Raw genomic sequence first — 27254 nt, 5'->3', positions numbered from 1 at the left:
CTCACCTGAGTGTCGTTAGAGGAGACGGACAGCCTGTCGTCAGGCAGGGACGGAGTAAAGCTGGCCGAGATGGGTGTGCCGGGGATGCCGTTGGCGTGCACATTCTCGCTGTCACTGCCCAGCGTCCCCTCGTCCTCCAGCGAGTTCGGGGTGCCCTCGGCTGGCTCGGCCTCGACCGGCTCGGCTTCGACCTCAGGCTCGGCTTCGACCTCAGGCTCGGCCTCGCCGCCCCCATCCTTGGCATCTGAACACAGATGAACAGGGTCCAGGCAGTGCCCTTTGGGGATGGTGGAATATGCATGTGTAAAAATAGCACCGACTACAAGGACAAGCTTCAAGTGCTTGCCAGCATAAGGAGTTATTGTGGTTAGTCACTTCACTTCCATAAAGCTACAAACAGTCCTCCCTTGTCAGCCAGCAATGTGGCAATCCTAACTAATACATTAAAGTCTATGAGGCCTGAATACCTTCTATAAGAAGGACTGGCACTTACTCGGAGTTAGTTTAGCCAGGCTTGTCACTAATTCACCTACATGGAACACTAACCAGCCCCAGTGCATGAAACCAAACTCACTTCCTGCCACTGTGTTGACCACTTCCTGCAGGATGCTCTGAACAATCTCCTGGGCCTTTTCTTCATAGTTCGGAGTCCCTTCTTCCACAACAGCGTCCATGCTGTTCTGTGCTGCACCTGTGAAGACGTAGCAATTCACTGCATTATTAAAATGAAGATTTAACGTGCTTGGATGTTCTGTAACATTGCTGTTATGGTCCCCCTGGCTCCATGCGTTTTCTAATTTGGTCTTTAATGAGAACATTTAGACACTGAAGGTTAGTACAGCCCCACTGATATAATGTGCAGAGACACAGAGGCACCATTCGGTTCTTACGCAACAGCCAGTTCATTGATATTTCAACAAAGAGAACTCAGGAAATGTCAAGGTCAAAGGAGATGAACTCTCCACCATCTTTTCTTCCCATCCCCAGAAATGTTTCAAAAACAACAGAGCGGTAGGCATTACCACCATTACCACCACCAAATACATTAAACTAATTCAATTCAATTAAATTAATGCATAAAATAATGCATTAATGCAAGAAAGGGTTATGACTCAACCCATGTTTCTATAAATTAATTTCATACTATGCTTCAGCCGTAATACGGGTGTATCTGAGTGTGTTTCTATGAATGAACGTGCATGTGTGAGTGTGACTCTGTGTGTGTGTGAGTGTGACTCTGTGTGGGTGTGAGTGTGACTCTGTGTGGGTGTGAGTGTGACTCTGTGTGGGTGTGTGTGTGTGTGTGTGTGAGTGTGACTCTGTGTGGGTGTGTGTGTGTGTGTGTGTGTGTGTGTGTGCGTGCTCCCATCCACATGTGGCTGCACAGACTCTACTCACTCTGCGCCGCAGCGGCGGTGGCCTGGTCAGCTTCAGTCTGCTCGTTCTCGGCGGCGCAGAACTCAGAGCCGTTCTCGGGCTCGGGGTTCTCGTAGTGGGGGGTCTCGGTGGAGCCCCCATTGCCCTGCTCGGCCTCGGTCTCGGGCTCGCTCTTCCCCCCTCCCTCGGCGGGCTCCTGGGGCGGTGGCAGGGGTGGGGGTGCCTTGGCTGGAGGCGTGCTGCTGCTGGCATGCTGCTGCTGAGGGGTCTGGGGCGTCTGGGGCGTCTGAGGGGTCTGCGGGGTCTGGGGGGTCTGGGGGGTCTGGGGGGTCTGGGGTTGGGGCTGCTGGGGAGAGTCCGGCTCCTGCTGACTGAGGGGGGAGTGCTGCCGGTGCCGCTCGCGCTCCATCTGCTTCGCCTCCTGGAGCTGGGGGTGGGGAGGGGGGTCACACACACACACACACACACACACACACACACACACACACACACAGACACACACAGACACACAGAGATTCAGACAAACAGATTCACACAAGCAAACACATACACACATAGACATGGATGGACACACACAGTGACATGGACACACAGATTCACACAAACACACGCACAGATGCACACCCCACACAACACACACGTACAGAACACACAAACACACAGGCAAAGGATTACTATACTTTGACACAATAATTTCACACACCACCTCACAACCCCCTGCAATTCCAAACTTGTTAGCACCTGCATCCACAGGCGAGACTCGGGCCCAAAGCCAAGCAAGGGCTCAGGACACCTAGAGCAGGCCCAGGAGCCAACGTTTCAGAGAACCATAGACAGAAACACGCTCAATCAATCATCTCAGTTTTGTATGTGTCGACAAATGCATTGTTACATGGAAATCAAAGGACATGCATATGAAAGAATGATCCGGTCTAATGCAAAAGCAAAGCATCCATGCTTCGTGTCATCGACTGATGCACTTGTGTTGGGCTGTACTGTTTAAAACAAAAGAATGGCATAACTCAACAGTAGACTTATGTATGTGATGCTTATATGGCACCCCCCACCCCCAAGTACCGTTAGATCTTGAAGAAACAGTAAAGGCATAAAAAGACCTGCTCTCACAAGTCAACAGACTGCAAACACCATTAAAGGTTAAACATTTCAAACTCTTCCACCCCGTTCACAGTGTGTCATTACCAGGCTGTTGGTCTTCCCAGAAAGAGATGTACTTAGAAATTATGTGTCTTAGGGGCTTGCACTATGCTTCTATGGAAGAAAATGCAGCCTTCTCGTCCAACCTTTTTATACTGAACATAATGGCGCACACACACGGTTTATCTGGCTTGCTGAGTGCTTTTTTGTGAGGTCGTAAGCTAAGTGGTCTGTTAGCCTGCAGCCTGTCTAAGTGTCCTTGTATAAACTTGTATGACCCATGCTCAACGTCCCTTTGTCTTCCACACAAATTCCCTGAAAACTCTTGCTACTTTATAGGACATTAAATCTGTATTCATGTATTATGTATTCATGTACAGTATGTAACCATAATCAAGCTTAAGATTAGCTCAACTCAGTGGACCTGCAAATTCTGTAAGGGATTTAGTGACCTTGGATACATAGTGCTTACTGTAGTAATACAAAGGGTATCTACTATCTAAATAGATTTTGAAATGAGAATAAACCAACTGAGACACTGACACACTCCTGTGATCAAAACAAGGAAGTTCCTCGAAGCAAAACATCCAAGGAAAAGATATCAGATGTTAAATTATTCATGATTAACACCAACGCTAACCAGGCTGAAGGAGCCACCAACCTGCATGCCTGTTCCTCACTGAGGCAATATTTATGCAGTAAGCAAAGAGATCGTTCAGCCCAGCCGAGTTACCATATGCACTGTGATTACATGTGTGGGTGTAGTGAGGGTAATAGACTGCCAACACGGAGAGCTTGATCCCAACCCTTAAATATCTATTCCTTTATGGCATCATGGTTAAGGCAGCTAGGGTTTTTTTTTTAACCGCAGTCTCGTGTACAGCTGAAATCTGGCACATTTGGTATGCAGCTCATGGATAAACTCCCCTGGAAGCGTTTCAGAAGCACTCTCTCGCATTTTAATCTGTCCTAATGTACGTGGCACAGGCTCGTCGCACAATTATCACATGGCGATGTGATGTGGCGTGCATTAACCGGCCAGGCACGGAACGCCTGTCGAGGGCCCGTCACCGCTGTGGAGTGGGCTAATTAAGGAGGGTCACGAGTCTATCGCTTCTCAAGTTTAGCCACATCAAACGAAGACAGCAAGGGGCCCCAGAGTTCAGTCTCTCCCATAGCAAGACAAAATTGTCAAAGGATGCAGAGTCAATGTTGTTTGTTTCACAGCCAAACTATGTAAGCCCAACTTGCTGACTGAGGCACAGATCAAACAGTTATTTTACGCTATATACACAATTAATAAAATCAACAACGAATAGGTTAACAGGTCACCAGCTATGACCAGAATGTGGGGGATCTATTAAAAACCCACAAAATGTATGCTGAACATCTGTGCTGTTATTTTAACTCATCCTCACACACACACACACACACACACACACACACACACACACACACACACACGCACTCCCGCTCGCACACATGACCGTCGTCAAACTCAAAAGGATGAAAATAACATTCATACACACACTTAAATATAGAACTGAATGACGTTGGATGTGGAAACAAAGTTGCAGGCAAAAAGAACGTAAGCCACGGCAAGCACGTTTTAAGGAACACGACATCAGAGAGAGAGAAGAGAACTACGGTAGAATAAAGTACTGATGGATGAAGCCAAAGCACACAACCAGAGGAGGGAAGACCAAGCAATAATTCAAGGCAGTCCTATACTCTTTACCTGACGATCACGCTTTCTGGAAGCCATAGCCCAAGTAATCTTGTGATTTGTAAGCTATATTTTCGAGAAGGAGGGGGGAAGGGAGAAGTTCCAGTCAAGAAGAAAAAAAACACAGGTTAGAACAAGTGTTTCCCCCCCGTATTGCTGTTTGAGACGTGCGGAGGAGACTTACTGCTTGGTTCTCCATGCGGGCGAAGATGACATTCAGCATTTGGGTGAGCGTGGCCTTGGCCGTGGTCTGGTTGATGAGGTTCTTGCTGGCCAGGTAGATGTTGTAGCATGTCCGCACTGCCTGGAGGACGGTCCCCTCGTGGATCTCGATATTCTGGGACGTTACTGCTGTGAGCAAGGCCTGGCGATGGGACACAACCATCCAATTAGCATCAATTCTCACGCATCTCGTTCTCACCAATCACTGTCTGTCTCTGTCTCAGTGCAGCCACAGCACAAGACAGACAGACTGCAGCGAAAAGTGAGCATGCTCTCCTCCCCCAACCCCCCCACCCAGACACACACACACACAATCCCCTTGCAAAGGAAGAAATCTTTAATGTAAAACTGCCCATGTTGTTTAGAATACAACACAAGACAGCTATTTCAGCACTGTAGGGAAGGTGCTTTAGGTGCTTTAAAAACCACAGCCCTGTGTGCACTCCTCAGCATACTGCAAATCTGCACTTTTACCTTGAGTGGTTGAACATCACACCACTTGAACAAGCTCTGGGATGTGGTGTGATGTAAAAAGCTACTGAGAAAGTTCAGCCCACTTGCCCTCAATCCAGTGAACTTTCTTCCTGAACATTTCCAGCCAGTCTTACACAACAGGGAAACAACACTAGGCTTACTTGACAGGACACCGGGAGAACCCACTCAGGTTTGGGCCGTGGTCCCGCATTCAGAAACTAGGGCTGCGCGCAGCAGCACTTGACCCAGTCAAGCACAAAGCGGGCGGCAACAACTCTGTTTCATAAGATGTGACAGGTCAACAAAAGAACTTCCTCTTCAGAGATGCCACGGCAGGCCCCTATCCACATTATTCTCTTTGCCATGGCAACCCAGGCTAATATAGCCCAGCCAAACACATTCTATTTGTTCAGGTCTCTCACTGTGCCACAGCATCAAGGAAGTCTCCTAAGAGAGGGGTACCATTCCACACAGTAGCTACTAAACATGATGAAGAGGCTATTTCAAGGCCAAAATGTTCTTCATTTAACATCTAGAGCTTCATCCACTCAGACAAGTAGAGAGCACTTAAAAGTCTGAAGGTCTGAAGTACACCATTAATTAAATTACATTATAAAATGTAAGGTCATCTATTTAAAACACTTAAAACTTATAAACACACTCTTATTTCAATACCCTTTATTTCTTGATAATATCATGTTTCAAAGATCTAGAGAGATTGTTAAGTACATTTGATAAACGATCTGACTGCAAGGTGCATCAACGCCATTAAACAGGAACTCCAGTCACATGACCAGAGCATTGGGCACCACATACTGTAGCCTCACAAACTTCTAAATCTTCAACAACAATGCAATCTGCAAAAACTCAACAAAAATGGAAGAATGCATGAAAGAATTATATAATAATCCTTTCTACTCAATTGGTTAGTTAATAGTTGCCATAGTATTAAACCTAAGAAGAAAAAAGTGCTCTAATTTTGGATTGGTACCACCAAGTGGTATCACACTGGAGGTATAGGAACTGGCATTCCAGTGGCTGAAAAGTGGATCTATGAACCAGCAAGGGGACAAACATGGATTTACAAACCTTAATGATCTGGAGCTGTACGCCCTCGTCCGTCTGGGGGCCCTGGAAGCAGCCGCATATGGTCTCGATTATCCTGTCGATGAGCTTCTTGCCCGGGGTGGTGTTGTCTGGGGCGCTCCCCGTCAGGTGGCCATATGCAATTAATTTCTGCCGAAGCCAGAAAATCGGGCAGTGTGTAAACAACAGACCGAAGCAGCACTCGGTATATAAACACAAACCAAAGCTGTGGTTTAAATCGCTCAAACCTTGCGGTCATAGAAATAGAGTAACTGTAAAATAGTGCAAGCAAACCAATAGTGCTTTGCATTAACTGCACTGTTAAAACATTGAAAATCATGTAGCAATGATGGATTGCTAATGCATTCCATGTCTTTGAATGAGCAGTATGGTAAAAGTGATTTTGTTTTATAAACAGGTTGTAGAATGGTATAGGAGGTTGTAGAATGTAATGTAAATATGTAAATGTAAATGTGCATGTTTTCAAATGCATTTTAAAGAAATAATTGATGTATATGGTTACTGAAATAAACTATCAAATAGTGTTCAACAGAACCAACAAATACACACACACACATTTTAGTGAGTTCCATCTCGGGTACTGACCTGTAAACAGTCTAGTGATGTGCTTACGATGCGTGGACATTTGGACTGACAGGCCAACTCAAACGGCAAGAAGTACTTATCTGCCTCGATGAAGTTGGTCTTTGATTTGATTGGCGGCAGAGTGCTGGAACCTGATTTGCTGTCTCCCGTGGGCGGACTGCAAGAGAGCAGATTGCTGTGTCGGAAAACCAAGACCAAGGCCATCCATCAAAAGCATTTACTGAATACACACGCCAAGCATCTCCACAGACTGCATCTTTAATAAACACACTCATCCACTCAGTCCTTGATCCTGGGGAAAGATTGCTGATATTAACTGAACAATCAATCAAATACACTCTTCATTTTTCATTCTAACTTCAGTCCAAGCCACTTTGTTTGTTTCCACGGTGACAAGACTGTGTGCCAACACTGGAGTACAGAATGGAAAGCTAGAAGAGAGATTTGCTGAATCCAACAAAAAAGTGCATTGGACTATAATGAAGGCATGCACCTTTAAGAGAGAGAGAGAGAGAGAGAGAGAGAGAGAGAGAGAGAGAGAGAGAGAGAGAGAGAGAGAGAGAGAGAGAGAGAGAGAGAGAGAGAGAGAGAGAGAGAGAGAGAGAGAGAGAGAAAGAGAAAGAGAGAGAGAGAGAAAGAGAGAGAGAGATAGAGACTTTATTGATCCCCAAGGGTGGCTATGTTATGTCAGTTCACTGCAAAAGCACAACCCATTCTGCTTGACCACCAACTTTCTCCACTAACAAGAGCAACCCAAAGTGGCCTTCATGTGGGCTGAAGCCAAGCCTTAAGTGCTGTGTTTGTTCCTTGGCTGACGTGATAGACGGTTCTAGTTCCTTCAGCTGGATGACTTCAGCAAGTGCACTGGGACACTGAAAGTGGTGGGAGGGAGGGAGGGGGGGTGAGAGAGAGAGAGAGAGAGAGAGAGAGAGAAAGAGAAAGAGAGAGAAAGAGCAAGTGTGTGTGTGTGTGTGTGTGGTTGATTGGTTGAGAGGAGATGGTGGTTAAGTCTTTCCTCCATGCCATGCAATACATGACCAGACGATTCTCGTTTGTTTCACATGTGCATTACAATTTCTGATGTCAATGAACCAGGCTGACTTGCAACATTTGAGTATGTGGAGGGTGTTTTTGTTTGCCTCTGTTCATGTGTGCATGTTTAAGTGAGAGAGAGAGAGAGAGAGAGAGAGAGAGAGAGACAGAGTCTGTCAGAGTGATAGGTATGCAGACAACCTCTCTACTGGCTGTCAGATAGGCACCCAGTTGCTTGCGTTTCCTCTCCCACCTCCCCTCCACCAGCTCCTCCTTTCCCTTTCATTAATCTGGAAACCGTGCAGATTAGCCTGGTCAGGCTTTTTAATTGACATAGTTTGGGGTTTAGCCTCAGACACACGGTGACTCTGGGGTCCTCTCAGAGATTACAGGCTTTATCAGTGAGGCCATCCTGGCAGGCTCGCCATTAATAATAACAATAATAATACCTTCGACTTATATAGCGCCTTTCATGGTACCCAAGGTCGCTTTACAACACATGGATGGGGGGACCTCACTAGTAACCACCACCAATGTGTAGCACCCACCCGGGTGATGCACGGCAGCCATTATGCGCCAGAACGCTCACCACACACTAGCTTGAGGTGGAGAGTGAGGGAGTGAATGAGCCAATTACAGTGGGGGATGATTAGGGGGCCAGATTGAATGAGCCAGGTTGGGAATTTAGCCAGGACACCGGGGAACCCCCTACTCTTTACGATAAGTGCCATGGAATCTTTAATGACCACAGTGAGTCAGGACCTCGGTTTAACGTCTCATCCGAAGGACGGCATCTCCTACAGTGCAGCGCCCTCGTCACAGCACTGGGGCATTGGGATCGATCTTCTTTTTTTTGGCCAAAGGGAAGAGTGCCACCTACTGGCCACCCACCAACACCACTTCCAGCAGCAACCTAGTTTTCCAAGGAGGTCTCCCATCCAAGTAATTCAGTAATTCAGCTAAGACAAGGTATCCATTGGTCTGGCTGCTGGCCAGGAACCTGCTTGAGTTGAGCTCAGGTATGCGTGTGTGTGTGTGTGTGTGTGTGTGTGTGTGTGTGTGTGTGTGTGTGTGTGTGTGTGTAAGGCGGTTCATGAATGTGTGTGCCCAGCCCTCTCTGGACATTAGTGAGCAAACACATACACAGAAAGAGAGAGAGAGAAAGAGAAAGAGAGAAAGAGGGAGAGAAAGAGAGAGAGAGGAGAGAGAGAAAGAGAGCATTGTGATGTGTGTGCAGTGGAGAGAGAGTGAGTGAGAGGACTGCCATGTGTTTCATTCCTCTGCCATGGTTGCCCAGCAGCACTGACCCCCCGACCCACAACCCCACCCCCTGCCACTGAGCCACCAGAGGAGAGCCATTAACAACACCAAGAGGAGCTTTTAGGAACGAGAGGAGGCAACACACACACACACACACACACACACACACACACACAGACAATTCTGCACACACCAACACAAAAACCTCACAAGTGAAAAAAAGACAAACACACACACACTTCCTCTTTACTCTTATCTGCTAATACACTCACATGTTCTCTCACATTCATTCTCCCTCCCTCCCTCCTGCATTTCTTTCTCTCTCTCTCTCTCTCTCTTTCTTTCTCCCTCTCTCTCTTTGTCTGTGAAAGTCATCCAGGGACAGGGTCTAGTGTTACACTAAAACAAAGTACTGCAAACACACATGTTGCTGGTTGAGGAAGTGGGCTTACCTTAACTTCTCCGACTCTGCCTTGATCTCCTCTGAAAGAGAAGAGGGGGGGGGGAAGTGAGTGGCAGATTCAGAAACAGGCACATGACATATGACATATTATGCATAACCACATTCTGCCATAATAAACACAAACAGAGCACCTAGTCTCAGCTCCCAACCCAAAACAGCAGTGCACTTTTTATAAACCCCAATAAAGATACCCTATAAAAACCCCAATCACGTCACATTCCCCCTCCCTGTCAGTTGGCCTGCGGCCCTCTTCCAGGCCTCCTGAAGTTTGATACGATACGATACAACTTTATTTGACAAATAAAGTTGTATCGTATCGTATCATATATTAGAGGATGTGCTGTTACTCAAGATGGATGTGTAAACCTGGGGACTGGGGCGTGCCTGAACTGACACTGCATAGTGAGAGATGACATGGTCCTCTGAGAGGAAGAGGATGTTGCGTCATACTTCACACAGTTGATCATTCCTGCCCTTATCTGTTTTTTTTTTGTGAACCTATGAAGGAACATGGTGGGGATAGCGCAAGACAGCTATGATGGACATGGCAGAGAAACTGTAAAGCGCTGTGAGATATGTGTAATGTTTTGGCGCTATACAAGTACAATTAAATTGAAACTGAATTGAGAAGCGTCCATATTGCTGCGAGTGTAAACAGAATTAGGATCAGATCAGCGCCAGTCTGCTGAGGGGGTCTGGGAAGCTGTCAGCACCCGTGCCAGTTGTGTTGCCCTTGCAGATAACACAGCACAAACACACACACATCCATGCCCGCCCACACACACACACACACACACACACATGGCAGTCCCTGCACCAGAGTGATTCAGAGCAAAGGGGGAAGCAGCCTGCCAACTTCCACTGCAGAGACTGTTAAGCCTCAGAGAGATGTGATACAGACACAGACACAGACACAGACACAGACACACACACACACACACACACAGAGCCACTCTCCCTCACACACACCTTCTCTCCACCTTCTCACTCTCTCACAGACACTCTCAGAGACAGACACACACAGACATACACACACTGCTTAGCAATAAAGCAGGCCCATTTCAGTCATCACATACATCATTATTAAGAGAAGAAAAAAAACAACATTCTTTATTGTACTACTGACATTTTTTATTACACTACTGCTTTCCACATTCCACCACAATCAGATACTCCACAAAACCCTTCACACATCTCTCCTGCTAGAGGATCATTAGCAAGGCACCATCACAGCCTCCCTCCGGCCAGGGCTACCTCACTGGAGCACAGTGTCAGCAGCAGCATTAAGTATTAAAAAGACACTAATGAGAATGCATTAGTGGCTATCCTACTTAATCCTCACTCTGCAGGGCAGCCTATGAGAAACTTTTCCAAACTTTTCTAATCTCTGTTTGTATAAGTATAAGTATAAGTATATATACTCTTTTGATCCCGTGAGGGAAATTTGGTCTCTGCATTTATCCCAATCCTAGATTAGTGAAACACACTCAATGAACACAGTGAACACACAGTGAGGTGAAGCACACAATAATCCCGATGCAGTGAGCTGCCTGCAACAACAGCAGCGCTCGGGGAGCAGTGAGGGGTTAGGTGCCTTGCTCAAGGGCACTTCAGCCGTGCCTACTGGTCGGGGTTCGAACTGGCAACCCTCCGGTTACAAGTCCAAAGCGCTAACCAGTAGGCCACGGCTGCCCAATATGCCCAGCTGGCTTGGAGGGAGATGATGGACAGGAGAAAAACATCAAATCAGGAGATCAGAGATGGGCGTGAACCAGGTGAGCCTTAACTGGGCTTTACTAATGCAGGCACAGTGCCTCTCCTGCTTCCTGCTCCAGAATGGTGGAGACTGACTGTCCACCAGAGCAAACAATGTCAGTCAAAATGTGGGATGACAACAGGAACAATGATATCCTCCTCACCATTTAAATAAATGTATTCCAAAGGGGAGAAGTGAGAGATAACGAAAGAAAGAAAGAGAAGAAAAGAAGGAGAAGAAACGCTATGCTGGCAGCTCACAATGCTCTCTCTATCCGTTGGGTGAGGAAATCAGACAATGTAAACAAATCAGCCACAGCAACACACAAAAGTTCCTGTAGTTGGTCTGCATGTAATGGGCCGTTCTCATAGTGCTGCGGCGCTCATGGATGACTAAGTGCTCACACACACACACACACACTGCAATCACTCCGAGGAACAAAGAAGCAGTGAGGATCTCGTCCTCCCTCTCTCTCCCACTCGCTCTTCCTTCACCCCTCTCGTCATTGTTCACAGGCCTGGGAGAGAGAGGGGATGCGCGGACCCTCCATCGCTTCATGTTTCTTTTCTATCCTCCTCTCTATACCACCCCCTCTCTCTGGGCTACAACAATAAGGTGGGTGGGGAGAAACAGAGTGAGAGAGAGAGTGAGAGAGAGAGGAGAGAGAGAGAGAAAGGGGAGGTATATAAATAGGGTGATGGTCCAAGCAGCTCCTCTCTCTCTCTCTCTGGACTGTGAACAACGATGAGAGGGCTGGGGGAGGAAGAGATATAGTGAAAGAGAGAGCGAGAAAGATACAAAGCAAGAAAATGAGAGCAAAAGGTAAAGAGGAAGAAAGGAGAGAGAGAAAGAGTGTGGGGGTCCAGACAGGCCACCCCCATCTCTCTCTTCGGACCACACATCTCTAGCAGGGGGAGGGAGAGAGAGAGAGAGAATGAGAAAAAGAGACAGAACAAGAGTGATGGAAAGAGTGAGAAAGATGGATAGAGAGATCATAAGAGGAAAAGAGAAAGGCCTCTCAACCCTACTGCCTGCTGAAAAAAACACATGTGTGTTGTGTGGTCTTTAGAAGAGGGCCACTGGTTGACCTGGCCTACTTCACATGGTTTTGAGCGGGGCATTTCAAAGGAAGTGCTACTGAAATGACAACTAACTAGCAAACTGCATGTGTGTCCTGTAACAAATATGCAAAAAGAGATGTACAAAGAGATGCCTGTTGACTCTGCCCTCTGATCTAGGCAGGAAAGTATAGTTTCTTAACAACATTAAAATAAAAAAAGCTTTGAAACATGATCGCTAAAGCTCAAAGCAAATGAAAACTTAAACAGTCTGATCATCTAGGATAAGAGTAAAGCAAACATAACACAAGTTTTGAGGAGAGGCCTTTGTTTACTGTGTGTAGGGCCTACATTAGGAACTAACCAACCACACTTCCTCTATGGACGGGAAATCTCAATGTTCACACCAAACAAAACACCAACTGTGGTTTGTTTTTGGCTGTTAGAATACAAGTGCCTCTGAACGTTAGGCACTTGTTATTAGGCATTTTGAATGTTTTAACAACATATAATTTTCTCTTTCAATCGTTTGGAACTTTTAAAGTATTGACCTTCATTGCTTATCAGGTCCTTGTGTAGTCCTCTGAAGAGAGAGTGTGAGTAAACAGTAATGCCATTCGCTGCCTGGAGCAGGAAATGACACTCTTCCAGCACTATCAGTTACCAAGCGGAGACCTGAAACCATGGCAACGCAACAATTGAGCCGACATTTACCGTGGAGATGCTGTATTAGGTTCAGCATTCCAGAGACTTGCTGACGGCCACCCCTAATTCAACTCACCTGAGCCCCCACAGAGGGTTCTACACACACACACGCTCATGAACGCAGCACGGTGATTGTGCTGATAATGCCATTACAACTGATTAGGTGAAATAAAGTTTGTTGTGTTTGTTACTGTAAACTTGTTATATTGCCTTTGCACCGTACTAAAGATTGCAGAGAAATTCTCAGCACTGAGTCATGCTCTGGAGTCTGACCTTGAAAACACTCACACTGCTCAGCTCAAAAGAAGACCCATTACACACACACACACACACACACACACACACACCTGGAACTGCTCCCAACTTCATTGCCTTCATGGAAAGGATGCATTTCCCATCCAAATTCCAGCAGCCCTGTCAAACAGCTCTGTAAATGTGCAGTGCACAGCCACACTAATTATACATTATTAAAAATGAAAGCTTGAGCCCAACTGAAACAAACACCCCACAGAATTGAATTGATTACTAAAAACAGTAATTAAATGCTAATGCAGATGGCGGCTTTCTCTCTCTCACACACACACACACACATGCTGTAACCAAATTGAACACCGACTAGGATCTATGCGCCCAAGATCCCATTTCAAATAATTTTGAAACCGGGCGGTGACAACAATGGCAGCTGTTGTGTGAGCACTGGCCGGCAGGACAGACAGCCAGCATCTCCCTCTCCCTCAGTCTCAGTGGGTCTCGCTACATCTCACTAAGGCTCCAACAGTCTCTCCAGTGCCTCAGAGCTCCAGCATTTCCCATGAGCCCTTAGAGAATATATCAACCCAAATACGCAACGGCGTGTGTAATTCACTACGGGTGCCATCCGTCCCTCCTCCACTCTCATCTGTGTGTGTGTGTGTCTGTGTCTTTCTCTGTATTTGTGTGTGTGTGTGTGTGTGTGTTTCAGTGCTGAAACCACACTAACCAACTAGCCCCCCACCCTGATACCCAAAAGCTTGCATGGTTGGGTCCAAACAAACTGCAAGCAACGTTTTGCTGATTATTTTTTTCTTCTTTTTTTTTATTACAAACTAACAGGCAAGAACTGTGGGACTGGTACTGCAGGGTACTGACCAACACACACAGAGGCAAAAATAACCACAAGCGGTTGAGATAAACTGGCATTGTACTGTATGGCGTTTTACAGCCATGCTAACCAACAGCTCCCCCATAATCCCATCCTGCACTGTAGCCGTTGTATTTGTCCAGGTGGTTGAAACAGAAGCCTTGCCGAAGCCAATGTGCAATGTCTTCAGACGACGTCATGTAACCCAACTTTGGCTAAGACTAGGCCAACTGGCTGGCCTCCAAAACAAAGCAGCAGAGGTAGCCATGACCGTCACCCTCATAGGCTCATGTTTAGAACAAACACACCGACCTTTCGAAGGCTGCTTTACAAGCTTACAGAAACGCGCACCACCACCGACCGGATTACTGCCTGGACAGACTTGTGAATGGAATTAAAACGAGCCCATAGTGAAACATTTGAGGCATTATTTACTTTCGGCACTGAGCGCAGTGTCACGGAAGAATGCGCTCAACTAGTGGAATGTGGCCACCGTCAGTGAACTGAGGCACTCAGACTGCAGCAACAGCACTGAGCAAATCTGCTAGATAAATAGTGTCGTAGTGCGATCAAACTGAAGCGGCTACGCAGTGTGTGTGGGGGGGGGGGGGGGGGGGGTCTAAGCCGCCCAGTCCTTGACCTCGCTTTACTCTGATGTTTTCTATGAGGACTGTAGTCACCGCTGAGGTCTCCGCTCGACACACGAACCCTACTCCTCTGCTGACTCGCTCAGAGTAGCCGTCTTCGGGGCCGCTGCTGTTGTCATGACGCAACACAAAGCCAGTCAGCCAAGGTCTCAGCCTGGGCCATTAGTCCTCTCCAAAAGGGCTCAGTCGTGTATGTGTGTGTGTGTGTGTGTGTGTGTGTGTGTGTGTGTGTGTGTGTGTGTGTATGCAAGTTATTGCCTGTATGGACAAGCATGTGCAATCCATTGGGCAAATTAGAGATGTGTTTTGACACCGCCGGTGACGTGGCAGCCGTATGGGAATAGGAGTGTGTGTGTGTGTGTGTGTGTGTGTGTGTGTGTCCACAGCAGCAGCCGGGGACAGATAGTGAATGGTCCATGAGTGGCACGACATGTCACTCTCGCCTCGCTCCACAGGGAACGTCTCTCTCTCTCCATCTCACTCTCTCTCTTTCTCTCTCTCTGTCTATCTCCTCCTCTCAATTTGGACAGGTCGCTGAGGTGACACTCACACCCACCTCACTGGAAATGGCCAATGACCAGAGACCATGTCTGGCAAAGATCTCTGACACGCATGGGGTGTCAAAGAGATCTTTGCCAGGATGGGGTGTCTGAAACAATGACCTCAAGCTGCACAGTCCACTTTAACACAGCCCTAACCTGCTTCATCATCACCAACACCCTTCCCCAAACTACTCACGTATACCACAGAGTTTAACACAGGCACAATTAGCGCTGGGGATCACCACCGATTTCCTGAATCAATTCAATTCCAATTCACAAGGTCCCAATTCGATACAATTTCCGATCTGATTTAGAACTCCAATGCTGCTCAGATATAAATCCTCCAACATTGTGCCTTTTTAATATTAATGTTTAAATGAAGAACCTTACCCCAAAGCAGTTACATTAATGTACTTTTTATTCATGCTTCCAGGAAAAGGTATATAATTTGATGTTAAATTATTCAAAAAGGTATATGAATCAATATTAAATGATTAAAAAAAGATCGATTCAAACAGATTTTCCGTTTATTCTTTGTCCATCCCAAGTTACAATAACATCAGTGATGCTGAAGATCTGTGTGATAATCTGTTTTCCAAACTTAGTTTATCACATAGTTTCCTATGAAAGCAATGTGATAAACCCTCTGTAATTCATTCACTTTCTTGAGGTTGCAGCTGTTGTATGTTTAGGTGAATGGGGCAGCCAATGTGTGGAGATGCTGAAACAAGTTCACCAGGAAGCCTTCAACTGGATAAGCCAATCCTGCTGACTCGGGCCTGCTGCAGCTCATAGCACTAATTCAATATCCACTCGGTCTGGCAGGCAGACAGACACACACACACACACACACACACACACACACACACACACACACACACACAGGCTACACAAATACACACATACACAGTATTTCACCAATTAAACAGAAAGATACTGGTGCCTGACAAGTGAATGGAGGGAAGGTGAGTTGAGAGAAGATAAAAAAGAAATGAGATGAGAAGAGAACAGGAGAGGAGAGGAAAGAAGGGAGATGAGAAGAAGAGAAGAGAAGAGAAGAGAAGAGAAGAAAAGGAGAGGGAAGAGAAGAGAAGAAAATAGGAGAAAAAAACAAGAAAAAAGGAGAGGAGAGAAAAGAGAAGAGAAGAGAAGAGAAGAGAAGAGAAGAGGAGCCCCCACAGGACTTGGGCAGCAGATCACATGACTAGGACTGAGAAACTATGGGGAGAATGCCTGACATGCAAAGCAACTGAGATCTAGCAAGCCCATCTTTCTGTGTGTGTGTATGTGTGTATGTGTATGTGTGTGTGTGTGTGTGTGTGTGTGTGTGTGTATGAACATACACGCTCTCTGAAACAACAAAGCATCTCTTGTCTCCTGTCTGCCCTACCTTTGGCTTTCTATGTGTGCATATGTATATGTATATATGAGAGAGTCAGGAGACAGGTGAGTGAGGGGCTCTCCATTTATGAGGGATATGGGCAAACACACTGATGTATCTACCTGTGTGTGTGTGTGTGTGTGTGTGTGACTAGTCAGCTGGGGGCTCTCCATCTATGAGTAACATAGGGAAACTCCTGGAGATGTATAAATTTGTACTTTTGTGTGTGTGTGTGTGTGTGTGTGTGTGTGGAGTCATTCTGCAGTGAGGCTGCTGGCCAAGGCGCAGAGTGCCTACGGAGAACCTCTTTCATGAGCCAAGACTCCAAGCCCTCCTCCCTGCCTCTCTCTCTCTCTCCCACTCCCTCTCTCCCCTTTTATCTCCCTCTCTCACGTTCTCTCTTCTCTCTATACATCTCTTCCCCCTCTCTCTCTCCCCCTTCTCTCTTCCCCACTCCTCCTCTCTCCCTCCCTCCCTCATTCCCTGCCTTTCCATCTATCCCTCTCTCCTGGAAGACTCCCTAATCCCTATCCCAGCCCTTGGGCCTCCTCCAAAGCCCTGCTCCATCCATCGCCCATGGCTTCTTCTGTCTCTCCGCACCCCTGGTGCACGAGCGAGCGTCCAGGTCGGGTCAGGTTCGGTCCGCCCTCAATCCCCTTTCACCTGACTGGAGCACATCGAAGCATCTCGCCCGTCGCACCGTGCTGAGATATTACCATTTCAAAAGACACGGCGGATTTGAATGCGGTGCCCGCAGTCCGACGGAGCTCGATTCGCCTCGCAAGGCCGCTGATTTCTTTCCACTCGCTCCTCCAGCTAAAATTGGCATGCTCACCGCGCTGGGGCTGCTGAAAATTAATGTGTGTGGTGAACTTGAGCAATTTACTCGCAACGAAAAGAGTCACGCATGCTAAGAACAGGAAACAAGCAAGGAGAAGGGAGCTTGGTCCTTAAGTGCCAGTAAATCAGTTAGAAACACAACAAAACACGGACTTGACACACACTTTTGAAATAACAGTAAGGAACGATTACCCACCCAAAGCTCAAGCATCTCCCAAGTGAGAGAATAGAGAAACCTTACACAACCCTGTCTCATGCGCTGAAAGTCGAACCATAAACAAACAAAGCAACGAAATACAACACAGCACAGAACACCTGAAGGATATCTGAGAACGCGGTCGATCAATACTGTGTAGGCGTGAGAAGAGAAATGGATAGCCACTCTCTGCAAGGCAGCATCCCATCTAAACTTACAATTGTGTTGATGCCATCTGCCAGAGGAACCAGATGATCACCAACTATGAATCTCAGTACAAGACAAATACAAATGAACCTGAAGCACGTCTCAAAGGAGGTAGACTTTTAGTCTCACTTATGCACCTAAAGATACTAAGCCTGATTAGATTTCTTATTACCTCTCTCCAGAATTAGCTAAAATAGCACATCAGTGTTCATCAGGCCATAATACAGGAGGCAGGCTAGTTGACCAGATAATTCAACAGCAGTCCTTACAATAGCCAGTACTTAAAGCAACACCAAAGAGTTTTTTGTACCTTAAAATAATGTTTCCAAAATCATTTCAGTGGTTCATCAACTCCTAACAGGGTGAACTGCACTTCTGCATTCGCTTCGCGGCCCTCTATCAGCTATAACCGCACTATGCAAGTTTGCCAGATCGGGTAGCAGATCTGTAGTTCGATGGCATGAGACATAAGAAACTATAAATTTGACTTGCATCTGATGTTGCAATACATCGCACTTTCATGCAACATATTCTACCTTGTCTGTGGACATCGTTACTTGAAAAGCCAGTGCTGATAAACAAATAGCGTGCGTGCGACAGAGGAAAGCTCTTTGGTGTTGCTTTAAGTCATAGAGAAAAAGAAACATGGTCTAACTGGACTCCGCCGTGTGAAATGTTGTTAACCATCGACCTTAGTCTGCCGAAGACAACTTAACCGATTTGCTCCGTCTGAAAACACACAAACACACACACACACACACACAGCAGCTGCTATTGCAACCATTGCTGCTTCCATGGTGAAGTCGGGGGTGGAGAGAGGAGACGATGGTGATGGTGGTGGTGGTGGTGATGAGAAGGGGCAGCAGGGCAGGGTGGGGGGACAGTCTCCTGACATTTCCATTGTACGAGGTGAAAGCAAAGGTTGCCCAGGCGTAATTACATTTGGAGGCAGAGAAGGAAGTGTTGCTGAGGGTTGCCGGGACGACGTCACGGGTGGGCCGCAGGGTTCTGTTTACACCCCCACTAATCAGAGCATCGCCGTGACAACTGATTTAAGACACGGCTGTGCCCAGTTTGCTGGAAGGCTGGTTACTGTTTAAGGCACTGCGCCGGAATAATGCTAACCTACGATCAGCCCACTGAGAAACAAAAAAGTCGTCTGCTCACAACAGCACAGCAGAGTATTCAGCAGTCACATTACTCTCCAGCTCATTATCAATTTGTCCGGCCTGGAGGGGCTTTGTATCAGTGGTTAAGATGAATAGCTAAGCAAGTCAGGAGCAGCCCGAGGCTCTGCCATTGACTGCTTCATCCTGAGGAATGCTGTGGCTACAGAAGCCGGAGCCCAATTTAATCAAGACAGCTGAAGGGGGCGGCCAGCAGAGTGCCCACAGCCCAGGCATGGAATACATGAGAGTCCAGGAGGCTACAACAGTGGATATGAGCAACTGTCAGCCTACACACGTGTGCTTCATTTCCACAAGGAATATGTCTTCCAGTATTTATCTCCAGTCTTAACAACATGAAGACGTTTGTGCCAGTTTGTAGTGCCAAATTCACAGTCATCACACCTACACAAACAAATTGGTGCCCGTGGCTATGACAATACATACTCCATGTACACACACTCATAGGCTACATACATACAAGTGAATGTTTTCTGTCTCTACGTTTAAATTGTATGGTTCTACAATTTATTCTGTGCATGGTTCTGAAGCTGGTTCTGCATTCTATACATATATCCACTGAGAGATTTCAGTCTGAAAGGCAAATAATAGTGTAAACAGCCAGTCAATAATAATCCTCCTCCTCCTCCTCCTCATTTTCCTTCACATCTGTGTTTTGGCTGAAGCCTGCAGTGCTACATATCTGCTACAGGTGTCAGTTCTCTCCTCTTCCATGAGGGCTAAATTAGCAGGAAGCCCTGGTAGTTAGTCTAGTAGCAGGTGCGGAGAAAAGGCCTGTGTGTGATCTCTCTCTCACCCCTGCTATGTGGCAGCACGAGTCATAATTAATTCCCCCACTGGTCTTAGTTTGAACGGAACACTGGCACAAAGCTATCATGGATTATTAAACGCCGGGACTGCCACCGAGTACCTGCCGTGAGGGTGCACAACTCCGTTAGGGTCACGGTCATGCTATCAAACTCAACCACTTTGACTTCACTGAAGATGTACGCTCATTTTCAGTACTTACTCGTTCATAATGGCTGCATTTACTCGTTTATTTTTGTGCGCAGATTTTCTAACCTAATTAAGCTGCCTCATCTGAGCCCAGAAGGCTGTTCTGGGACCTGCTGTCTTTTAACTGCGGTGGCAGCCTACTCGGATAGCAATTCAGCTAAAGGCAGCTATTAGACACCGGTCTCTTGAAGTAATCTTCAGCTGCGCTGCCACACCTGTGTGTGTGTGTGTGTGTGTGTGTGTGTGTGTGTGTGTGTGTGTGTGTGTGTGTGTGTGTGTGGCCCCTGGAGCCATAGAAACGTGGCGGTAGCTGGTGAAAGAAATTAATTTGCCATGTTCACTGTGTGACCACAAAGCAACTCTGCCCCAATGGTGGATCTAGGCTCCTTGCCAGATGCCGTCCACTTCTCCCTGCACCTTCATTTCATTTCATTTTCGGTTCTTTCGATAACTCTCTTTACGTGTAGTGAGTGCTTGTGTAAATGTGACTGCAAATGTGAATGTGCCTGTGTGACTGACCCCTCTCTCGCAAGTATGAAGTCCTCTGAAGTTGACTGATACATTGCATGGTCATGGTGTGTAAGCCTATGAGAGCACGGAAACTACCCAACAGTCTAGTGTTTTTGAGTGAAGGGTCTGACTCTGAACCACCCTAAAACGCCCAAGTCTATTACAGACAGCACCATTTCCTGACTAACGGCAAAGGAAATAAAAACAGCCCACTGGTCTGCACTGGAACTATACTGCCAATCCCATTTCTGCCCGGCTCCATCAGAAAATCCCCAACGTGCCTTAAGAATCACGACACGACTGACTGTATCCAACAGAACATTCATCAAACTCTGAACAGGGTTCCCTCTGACGTGAAATAAGGACATCTGGCAGCTGTGGTGACAAGCTAACGAACCTGTGGTCATGGAAAACATGCTATTTAGAGGAAGCTTGTAGTTCTGGGCTGGCCAAGGTAATGGAGAAGGCAGGCGGCTATCAGGTGACTGCTGAATAATAGATACTGATGACTAGTTTGAATGTGGTTTACCCTTAGCCGAAGCAAATGAGTTCTAAGGTCTGTGTCTTTGTCTGTGTTGTGTTTTTTCCATATTCATTTAAAGGTACAGTCTGTGATTTTGCCGAGAGGTTGTTGATATTGAAGTTTGACAAGCAATCAAATTAGGCAACACCCCTACCTTCCATGTGTGGCGTGGACCATTTGGAGATATTTGCCATATCAGAGCTGAACAACAATTTACCAAGGCTTTAAAGTAAATTGGTCACTGATTGCAGAAAAGGATTACACATCAATAGCTTGTTCGATTCAGCTATGTACCTGATCGGCAGAGGAACAAAATCATTTAAATGCTGTAAAATGTCCTCTACAATGGTCTCTGTGTGGTTTTCATCAATTATGACCAGGATGGCTCAAGCATTTTTTCTCAGTCAGTAATTTGTCAAAACATCCATATAATAAACGGTATACATACATATATGTGGTAAATTTTTCAAGGCAGCCCTGGCAACCTATAGTATATTAATCGGTTGATTATGTTCTTGATTAATCAAGTAGTCAAGTAGAGTGTTTTCCAAAGCCCAAGAAGATGCCCTTAAATGCCTTGTTTAGTCCACACTCCACACACTAATTTTAGAGAGTTAAAAAGGTTGAGAGATCAAATCAGATAATTCTGAAGTTGTTTCCTAAAAAAATGACATAATTACATACCGATAACAGACTGTTTGACAATTACCAATATAGTTGGAGATTAATTGAATAGTCTCAACTGTTGCAGCCCTAACTGGTTTCAGGAATTCCAAAGTATCATGATGGGTCACAACATAGGACTCCTTAATCAAGCAGCTTTTAAAAAAATAGGGGGTTATTATTTAATCTGTAAGATATGAAAAGATTAATATGGGGCTTGAGATTTCATATACTTCTACCTCCTGAAAGACAGAATATACAAAAAAAACAGTTTTACTGTCTGCTCAGTACAATGAGCCAAGTACAGTGAGGTTACCCAGGCCAAAAAAATCAAATGATAGTAGTGGCCGGAATTTGCGCAAATCTTAAAACAGCAGCAGAAAATTTACTGAGCATGTTCAACATGAACAGCATTAAAGGAAAAAAGAGTAAAGAAAAGTTAACATATTAGAAATAAATCCACCTGCAAATAACCCAGAATTTCCTGTCAAATGTCTAAGCACGCACACAAGTGTGTTTGGTATTGTATTTCAGTTGTCAAGGGATTTGTAAGTTTAGCTACTGCTGCTATGGTCACATGAAAAGAACTCTACTGTTAAATGCACAACAATGGGCTGTTCTTACAATTACCAGAGAAAAAGGTTGAATTGAGTTCTGTGGGGATTCAAGCCCTGCTCCAGCTCTCTTATCTCAGAGTACCACAGCAACACTCCACTCCTTGGGAGACATCAGAAAGTCCTTAAATTCCAAAGAACGGTTGCAGCAGCCCAACTCAGAAATGGCAAGCGGCTCACAAAATACTCTGACACACAGCTGTGAGCCCAGCAAGCACAGTACTGAGGAATGAGAGAAATGTCCCTAATAACAGCTGACTGGAGCCGACCCAGCCCAGGCAAGGTGTGCCGGAACAGGGCCACGATTAGGCCAGATCTTGCGACAGGACCATTTCAGGGTTAGCGGCTGTTATGAGGAGATGAAGAATACCGAAATCTAGCAGGGCTGTCTGAGTTCTTCTGCGGCAGAGGCTGCATGTTTGCCATCACACACACACACACACACACACACACACACACACAGGGCTTCACAGGAGCCCTCGGCTTGCTGGATATGAGGAGCTCGAAGCTACAACCTTTTCAGTCTACAAATGCCAACAGCTCTTTTCCCTGTGGCCACATGCACTCACAATGTTCACACAGACAAAGTGGACCTAGCGTTACAGTTACTGAGGGAAAGGTAATAGCAGGAAATGGATGATGAGGTTTCAAAGTCTGCCCTGATACAAATGACGGGGATAACAAAGTAATGCAACTGGACGCACACAGTGGGTCTCTCTGTGTTTGGAGGAAATTAGACCACAACACAACCAGCCAAAAAGTTCATCAGCAATTTCGGTCAACATTCTCCCTCTACACTGATTAATGCACACGTTTATGAAATGCAAATTGTGTCTCATTTTGATAGCCTACTCTAATGAATTACTGCCATTAGTATCTTGAGAACACACACAGCCCAGAGCACACCGGTCCACATCTGGAACAGCCATTCCATTGCAAATACAGTATGTATTTTTAAAACATTCGCTTCTCTGAATAACATTTACTCATTAGCAAACCACGAAGTCCTTGCGAAAGGACATCAGCTTGTGGACTGCTGAAGGATATGATAATGCAGGTATCTCGTCCTCTCATCTCGCTAGCCCTTTCATTCATACCAGCAGCAACCAGCTAATAAAGTCTCACCCAGGGAGAGGTTCAGACTCAGCAGGTAGAGATATTACATTTACTTTGTGTTTTTCCCCCTGCGGAACCAGCATCTGAAAATAGCTTGGGAAAAACTATAGAAATGCTGTTTATGTCCTTTGAATGTGGTTGTCAATCAGAGGACAATATGCATTGTGATCTGAAAAAAACAGATCACATTTTCACATCGATTGCAAGTTGCCACATTGTGTTAGTTTTGATGAACCTTTTGACAGCAAATTCCACTGAAATGTGGTAGTGGATCTTTAACAATTTTCTTAAAAACCCACAAAGACCACTTGAGAGCTCTATAACTCCGGCCTAGAATTTTACTGTCACTGACTGGAATGTATGCACTGTCAACTGGCCTATAGGTCTACTACAACCCTGCAGCACACAGGAACCTTCTCTCGGTCTTCCTCTGCATTTATGAAATCTCTATGAGCTTCCTCTTTTGGCAGAAGGTAGCATGCATCAGACATTGAACATTGTGCAAGTGTTCGTGGTCTGAGGACCACCATTGTATCGTTAATTATTTACTTCCAAAAGTGTGTAACTAGCTTTCCCTGACTCCCTTTTTGGACTGCAGAAGTAGGCTAGAGCTTGGCTATTTCCCTAAATGCATACAGCGTGAGAATAATTCTGTAGGGCTGCCTGTGTCTGGTGAATAATCACTGCCCCATCCCTCATACATATTGCACACTAACAAATACACACAAGTTGACATCGACAAACTAGGTCAGTTTTGAATGACAAACTGTCCTGATATGTCCTGATGAGTCTGGATACAACACAGAATGTGACAGGCTACCTTATGTGGCTTAGATAGATAGATAGATAGATAGATAGATAGATAGATAGATAGATACGTTATTGATCCCCAGGGGAAATTCAAGGAAAGGCTTATCTGCGGATCTAGACGTGACAACGGGGTAACATCAGCAGGAGTAATGGTTCTATGTAAAATTCAGTTGGCTGATGACTTGGGTCTGATAAAGTGAAAACCCAAGGTGCTGTTGCTGAAAAAATGTTGGGGGAGACAACGCATTTCAGGACTTCAGTGTAACGATTCAGTGTTTCTCTGCAGTTTGGCAGGACGCGGGGGTTGCCCAATGCAAGGAGGAAGACGTAGCTTGGGGATGATATAGCCTAGGCTGGTGGCCGTGCACTTATCAAGACTGACACTTCCTTAACTTATGTGACAGTCCCTCGGTTATTCATGGAGCTCGTGGCGAGGCCATCGCTCCTGAAACAGACATCAACTGCAAGGCAACGTCCACAGTGGCATATCAGACACCACTCCCCACCGGTCGTGTGGGGCAGCAGATTCGCTAGCTAGATTTCACCATTAAGCCAAGTCATTGTTGTTTATGCTAGGCAGGAACCGGGGGGCGGACAGACACATCCCATCAAATCTTAACAATAACAGAACAGTGTAACATTCGCTTAAAGTTTCGACATGCATTGGCTTATTAGCCAGAAAACATCAGGAGTAAAAATAAACCACCGTGTAGTAGCCTAGGCTATTATTCTCCACCTTAATTTAGAGATATGATACTGTGTTACGGGTTTGCAACATAATGTTTTTAGATGTAGAAACATTATTTCTGGTCAATTTGATATTTTATAATCGTATTGCAAAAGCGAGTTTGTTGTCCATTTGGTGAGATGTGTAGCCTACCACACACTAAGCTGATTTTAGGGGTTTCAACAGACAAGGAAGATAGCCCTGACAGACTGCACATTTCCTTATATCTCGCGTCTAACACATGATCACCATACAAATAGGCCTACTCGTTTGCCAACAGATTGATTCGAACGTCCACATAACAGACAGTTATAAGGAATTCTGGTCTGGCCGTGGCAGTTAGCGAATTAAAGAATAACTTCCGCAAAGGCTTGTTAATCTTGCAGGCTACATCATAGCTAGCAGTGAATGGTTGCAACAATGTAGCACCCTACACCTTACCGGTAAGATTAGCGGTGGATGCATGACGTGTGCAAATCTAAGACTAACCCAAATTACAACGATATATTAAATTAAACTCACCCAATGCCACCTCACAAGCTTTGCGCAGTTGAGAATGGTGAGCCTTTTTAACCTCCTTGTCGGCCAAGATCTTTTCCAAAGCTCGGGTTAAAAACATGTTTTTCGTTTTTTTGCCTTCATACATGACGCGCTGCAAATGGGGCGAGGAAGACCTGTCCCAAAGGCGAAATACTCTTCAAATGTATGTATTCCTTTAAAAACTACACCGATTCTGGCCTTGATAGACAAACATAAATAAACCCAGAAGGTGGGGTAAATCCCTCAGTTTTCCATCAGCGACCTGCCTGCGCCATGTTGGAAGGAAACGACGTCACGCACGTTAAAAACGGCCGCAGTGAGGCAGGGTGAGTCAAGCAGAGGTTGAAAGAGGGAGGGAGGGAAGGAGAGAGAGAGAGCGAGCGTGGAAGAGAGGAGGGGAGAGATAGAAACATTCATTCGCTATTGTTTATTTTTCCTAACATGAAAATGGAATCTTTGCTAGTGGCTTTAAAATAAACAACACAATAATATACTGCCTGCTCTTGTGCTTTCATCTATATTGGGGACTAGCCTCTATTAGAAAAAACTTAGAATATCATAGCCTTGGTTACTATATTTCTTCTTGGTCTGTATCAACACAGAACATAGCCTGTTATACATTAATATTATTATATAGGCTACTGTTTTCAGTACAAACATAATGTTTGGCATGGTAGGGCTTTATTGTGTTCACAGGAAAAGAAAGCCTGACGCTGTTAACATTTGGACAACCCTTGTAACTTCAGTGATAGGCCTACACAGAACATATCCGGCTTAGTATTTGCAGCCCATGACTGGTCTTACTCATGGGGGTTCTGAAGGGAGTGTAGAGACCTAACCTTCAAGCTTTATTGTGATTTAGCCAGAGCTCTGAAGCATGTTCTGATAATGCGGCCCCTCCCTCAGACACTCTGGGTAGCTCACTCAGATTATGTAATCGCCCTGGCTTAGTTTACTGATTTTGCAATATTTATTGAGCCATCTCATTCTGCCAGTGGTTAGGTGAACGCTACTCTCCTGCAAGGCATGGGCTGGTTTTAAAGAAAAACTAAAATATTTCAAAATGCAATGCATGTTTTCAGGACTGCATGCTGACTTTATTCCATGTGTGTCAGAGTGGATATTGTGAAGAGGGATCCCTGCCTCCCAGGGTTTTGACATGTTTACCTCTTTATGTATGGCAGAAATAGACCTCTACTGTGGTTGGAAAGGTCACCTAGATTTTTATGTAAAGTGTTTTTTCTTTACTCCTTTACAAGACATGAGTGAAGATAATAATAGGACTCTCTGTTTGCAAGTAGAAGAGTGGATGAATGGTGGCAAAAATGTTGGAGGCATGCAGGCAATAATTTAATTCCAGTCAACCAGACTTGACTGCTGCAATGCTACGCCTTGCAATTTTTAATCAAGTTAGTTCATGCATATACTATCACTTTACCGTTTTTCTAATTATGCACAACACCACTATTTTTTTCTGATGGTGTTTACATTTAGACTGTTCAAATTTATATGAATAATGAATTGAACACAGAGAAGATTTTTCTCTAAAAACACTATTCTAGAAATGATCAATCATGCCTGTTTAGAAATGCTATTCGGATACAAAAACTCATTAAGCTAGTGCTTTGATACAGTAACAGTGCTGTGACTTGTGGCTCAATGTGTTCTGCAGTTTATTTTCATATTTAATTATCCATTTGACCGATGCTGTGACT

At 45.5% G+C, this 27254-nt stretch overlaps 1 protein-coding gene across 6 annotated transcripts in view; it reads right to left on the bottom strand.

The window, feature by feature from the left end:
- arfgef1 (ADP-ribosylation factor guanine nucleotide-exchange factor 1 (brefeldin A-inhibited)) overlaps positions 1-25844 on the bottom strand; it is a 65844-nt gene extending 40000 nt beyond the window's left edge. Inside the window, exons 1-9 of one of the 6 annotated variants that reach the window (XM_042067395.1) lie at positions 25522-25844; positions 9391-9421; positions 6647-6821; positions 6044-6190; positions 4443-4622; positions 4271-4324; positions 1399-1804; positions 575-691; positions 6-277 (exon numbers count right to left, since the gene is read on the bottom strand). In XM_042067395.1, the coding sequence (XP_041923329.1) occupies positions 6-277; positions 575-691; positions 1399-1804; positions 4271-4324; positions 4443-4622; positions 6044-6190; positions 6647-6821; positions 9391-9421; positions 25522-25645 (1506 nt within the window). In that variant the 5' untranslated portion in view covers positions 25646-25844. The remainder of the gene's footprint in view (positions 1-5; positions 278-574; positions 692-1398; positions 1805-4270; positions 4325-4442; positions 4623-6043; positions 6191-6646; positions 6822-9390; positions 9422-25521) is intronic. The other 5 variants (XM_042067397.1, XM_042067396.1, XM_042067398.1 and 2 more) reach the window with 5 other exon arrangements.
- Between the last annotated feature and the right edge of the window lie 1410 nt (positions 25845-27254).

The sequence above is a fragment of the Alosa sapidissima genome, chromosome 17 (genome assembly GCF_018492685.1).
Source record: "Alosa sapidissima isolate fAloSap1 chromosome 17, fAloSap1.pri, whole genome shotgun sequence".
NCBI lineage: Eukaryota > Metazoa > Chordata > Actinopteri > Clupeiformes > Clupeidae > Alosa > Alosa sapidissima.
This window is presented reverse-complemented; position numbering and strand designations above follow the sequence as displayed.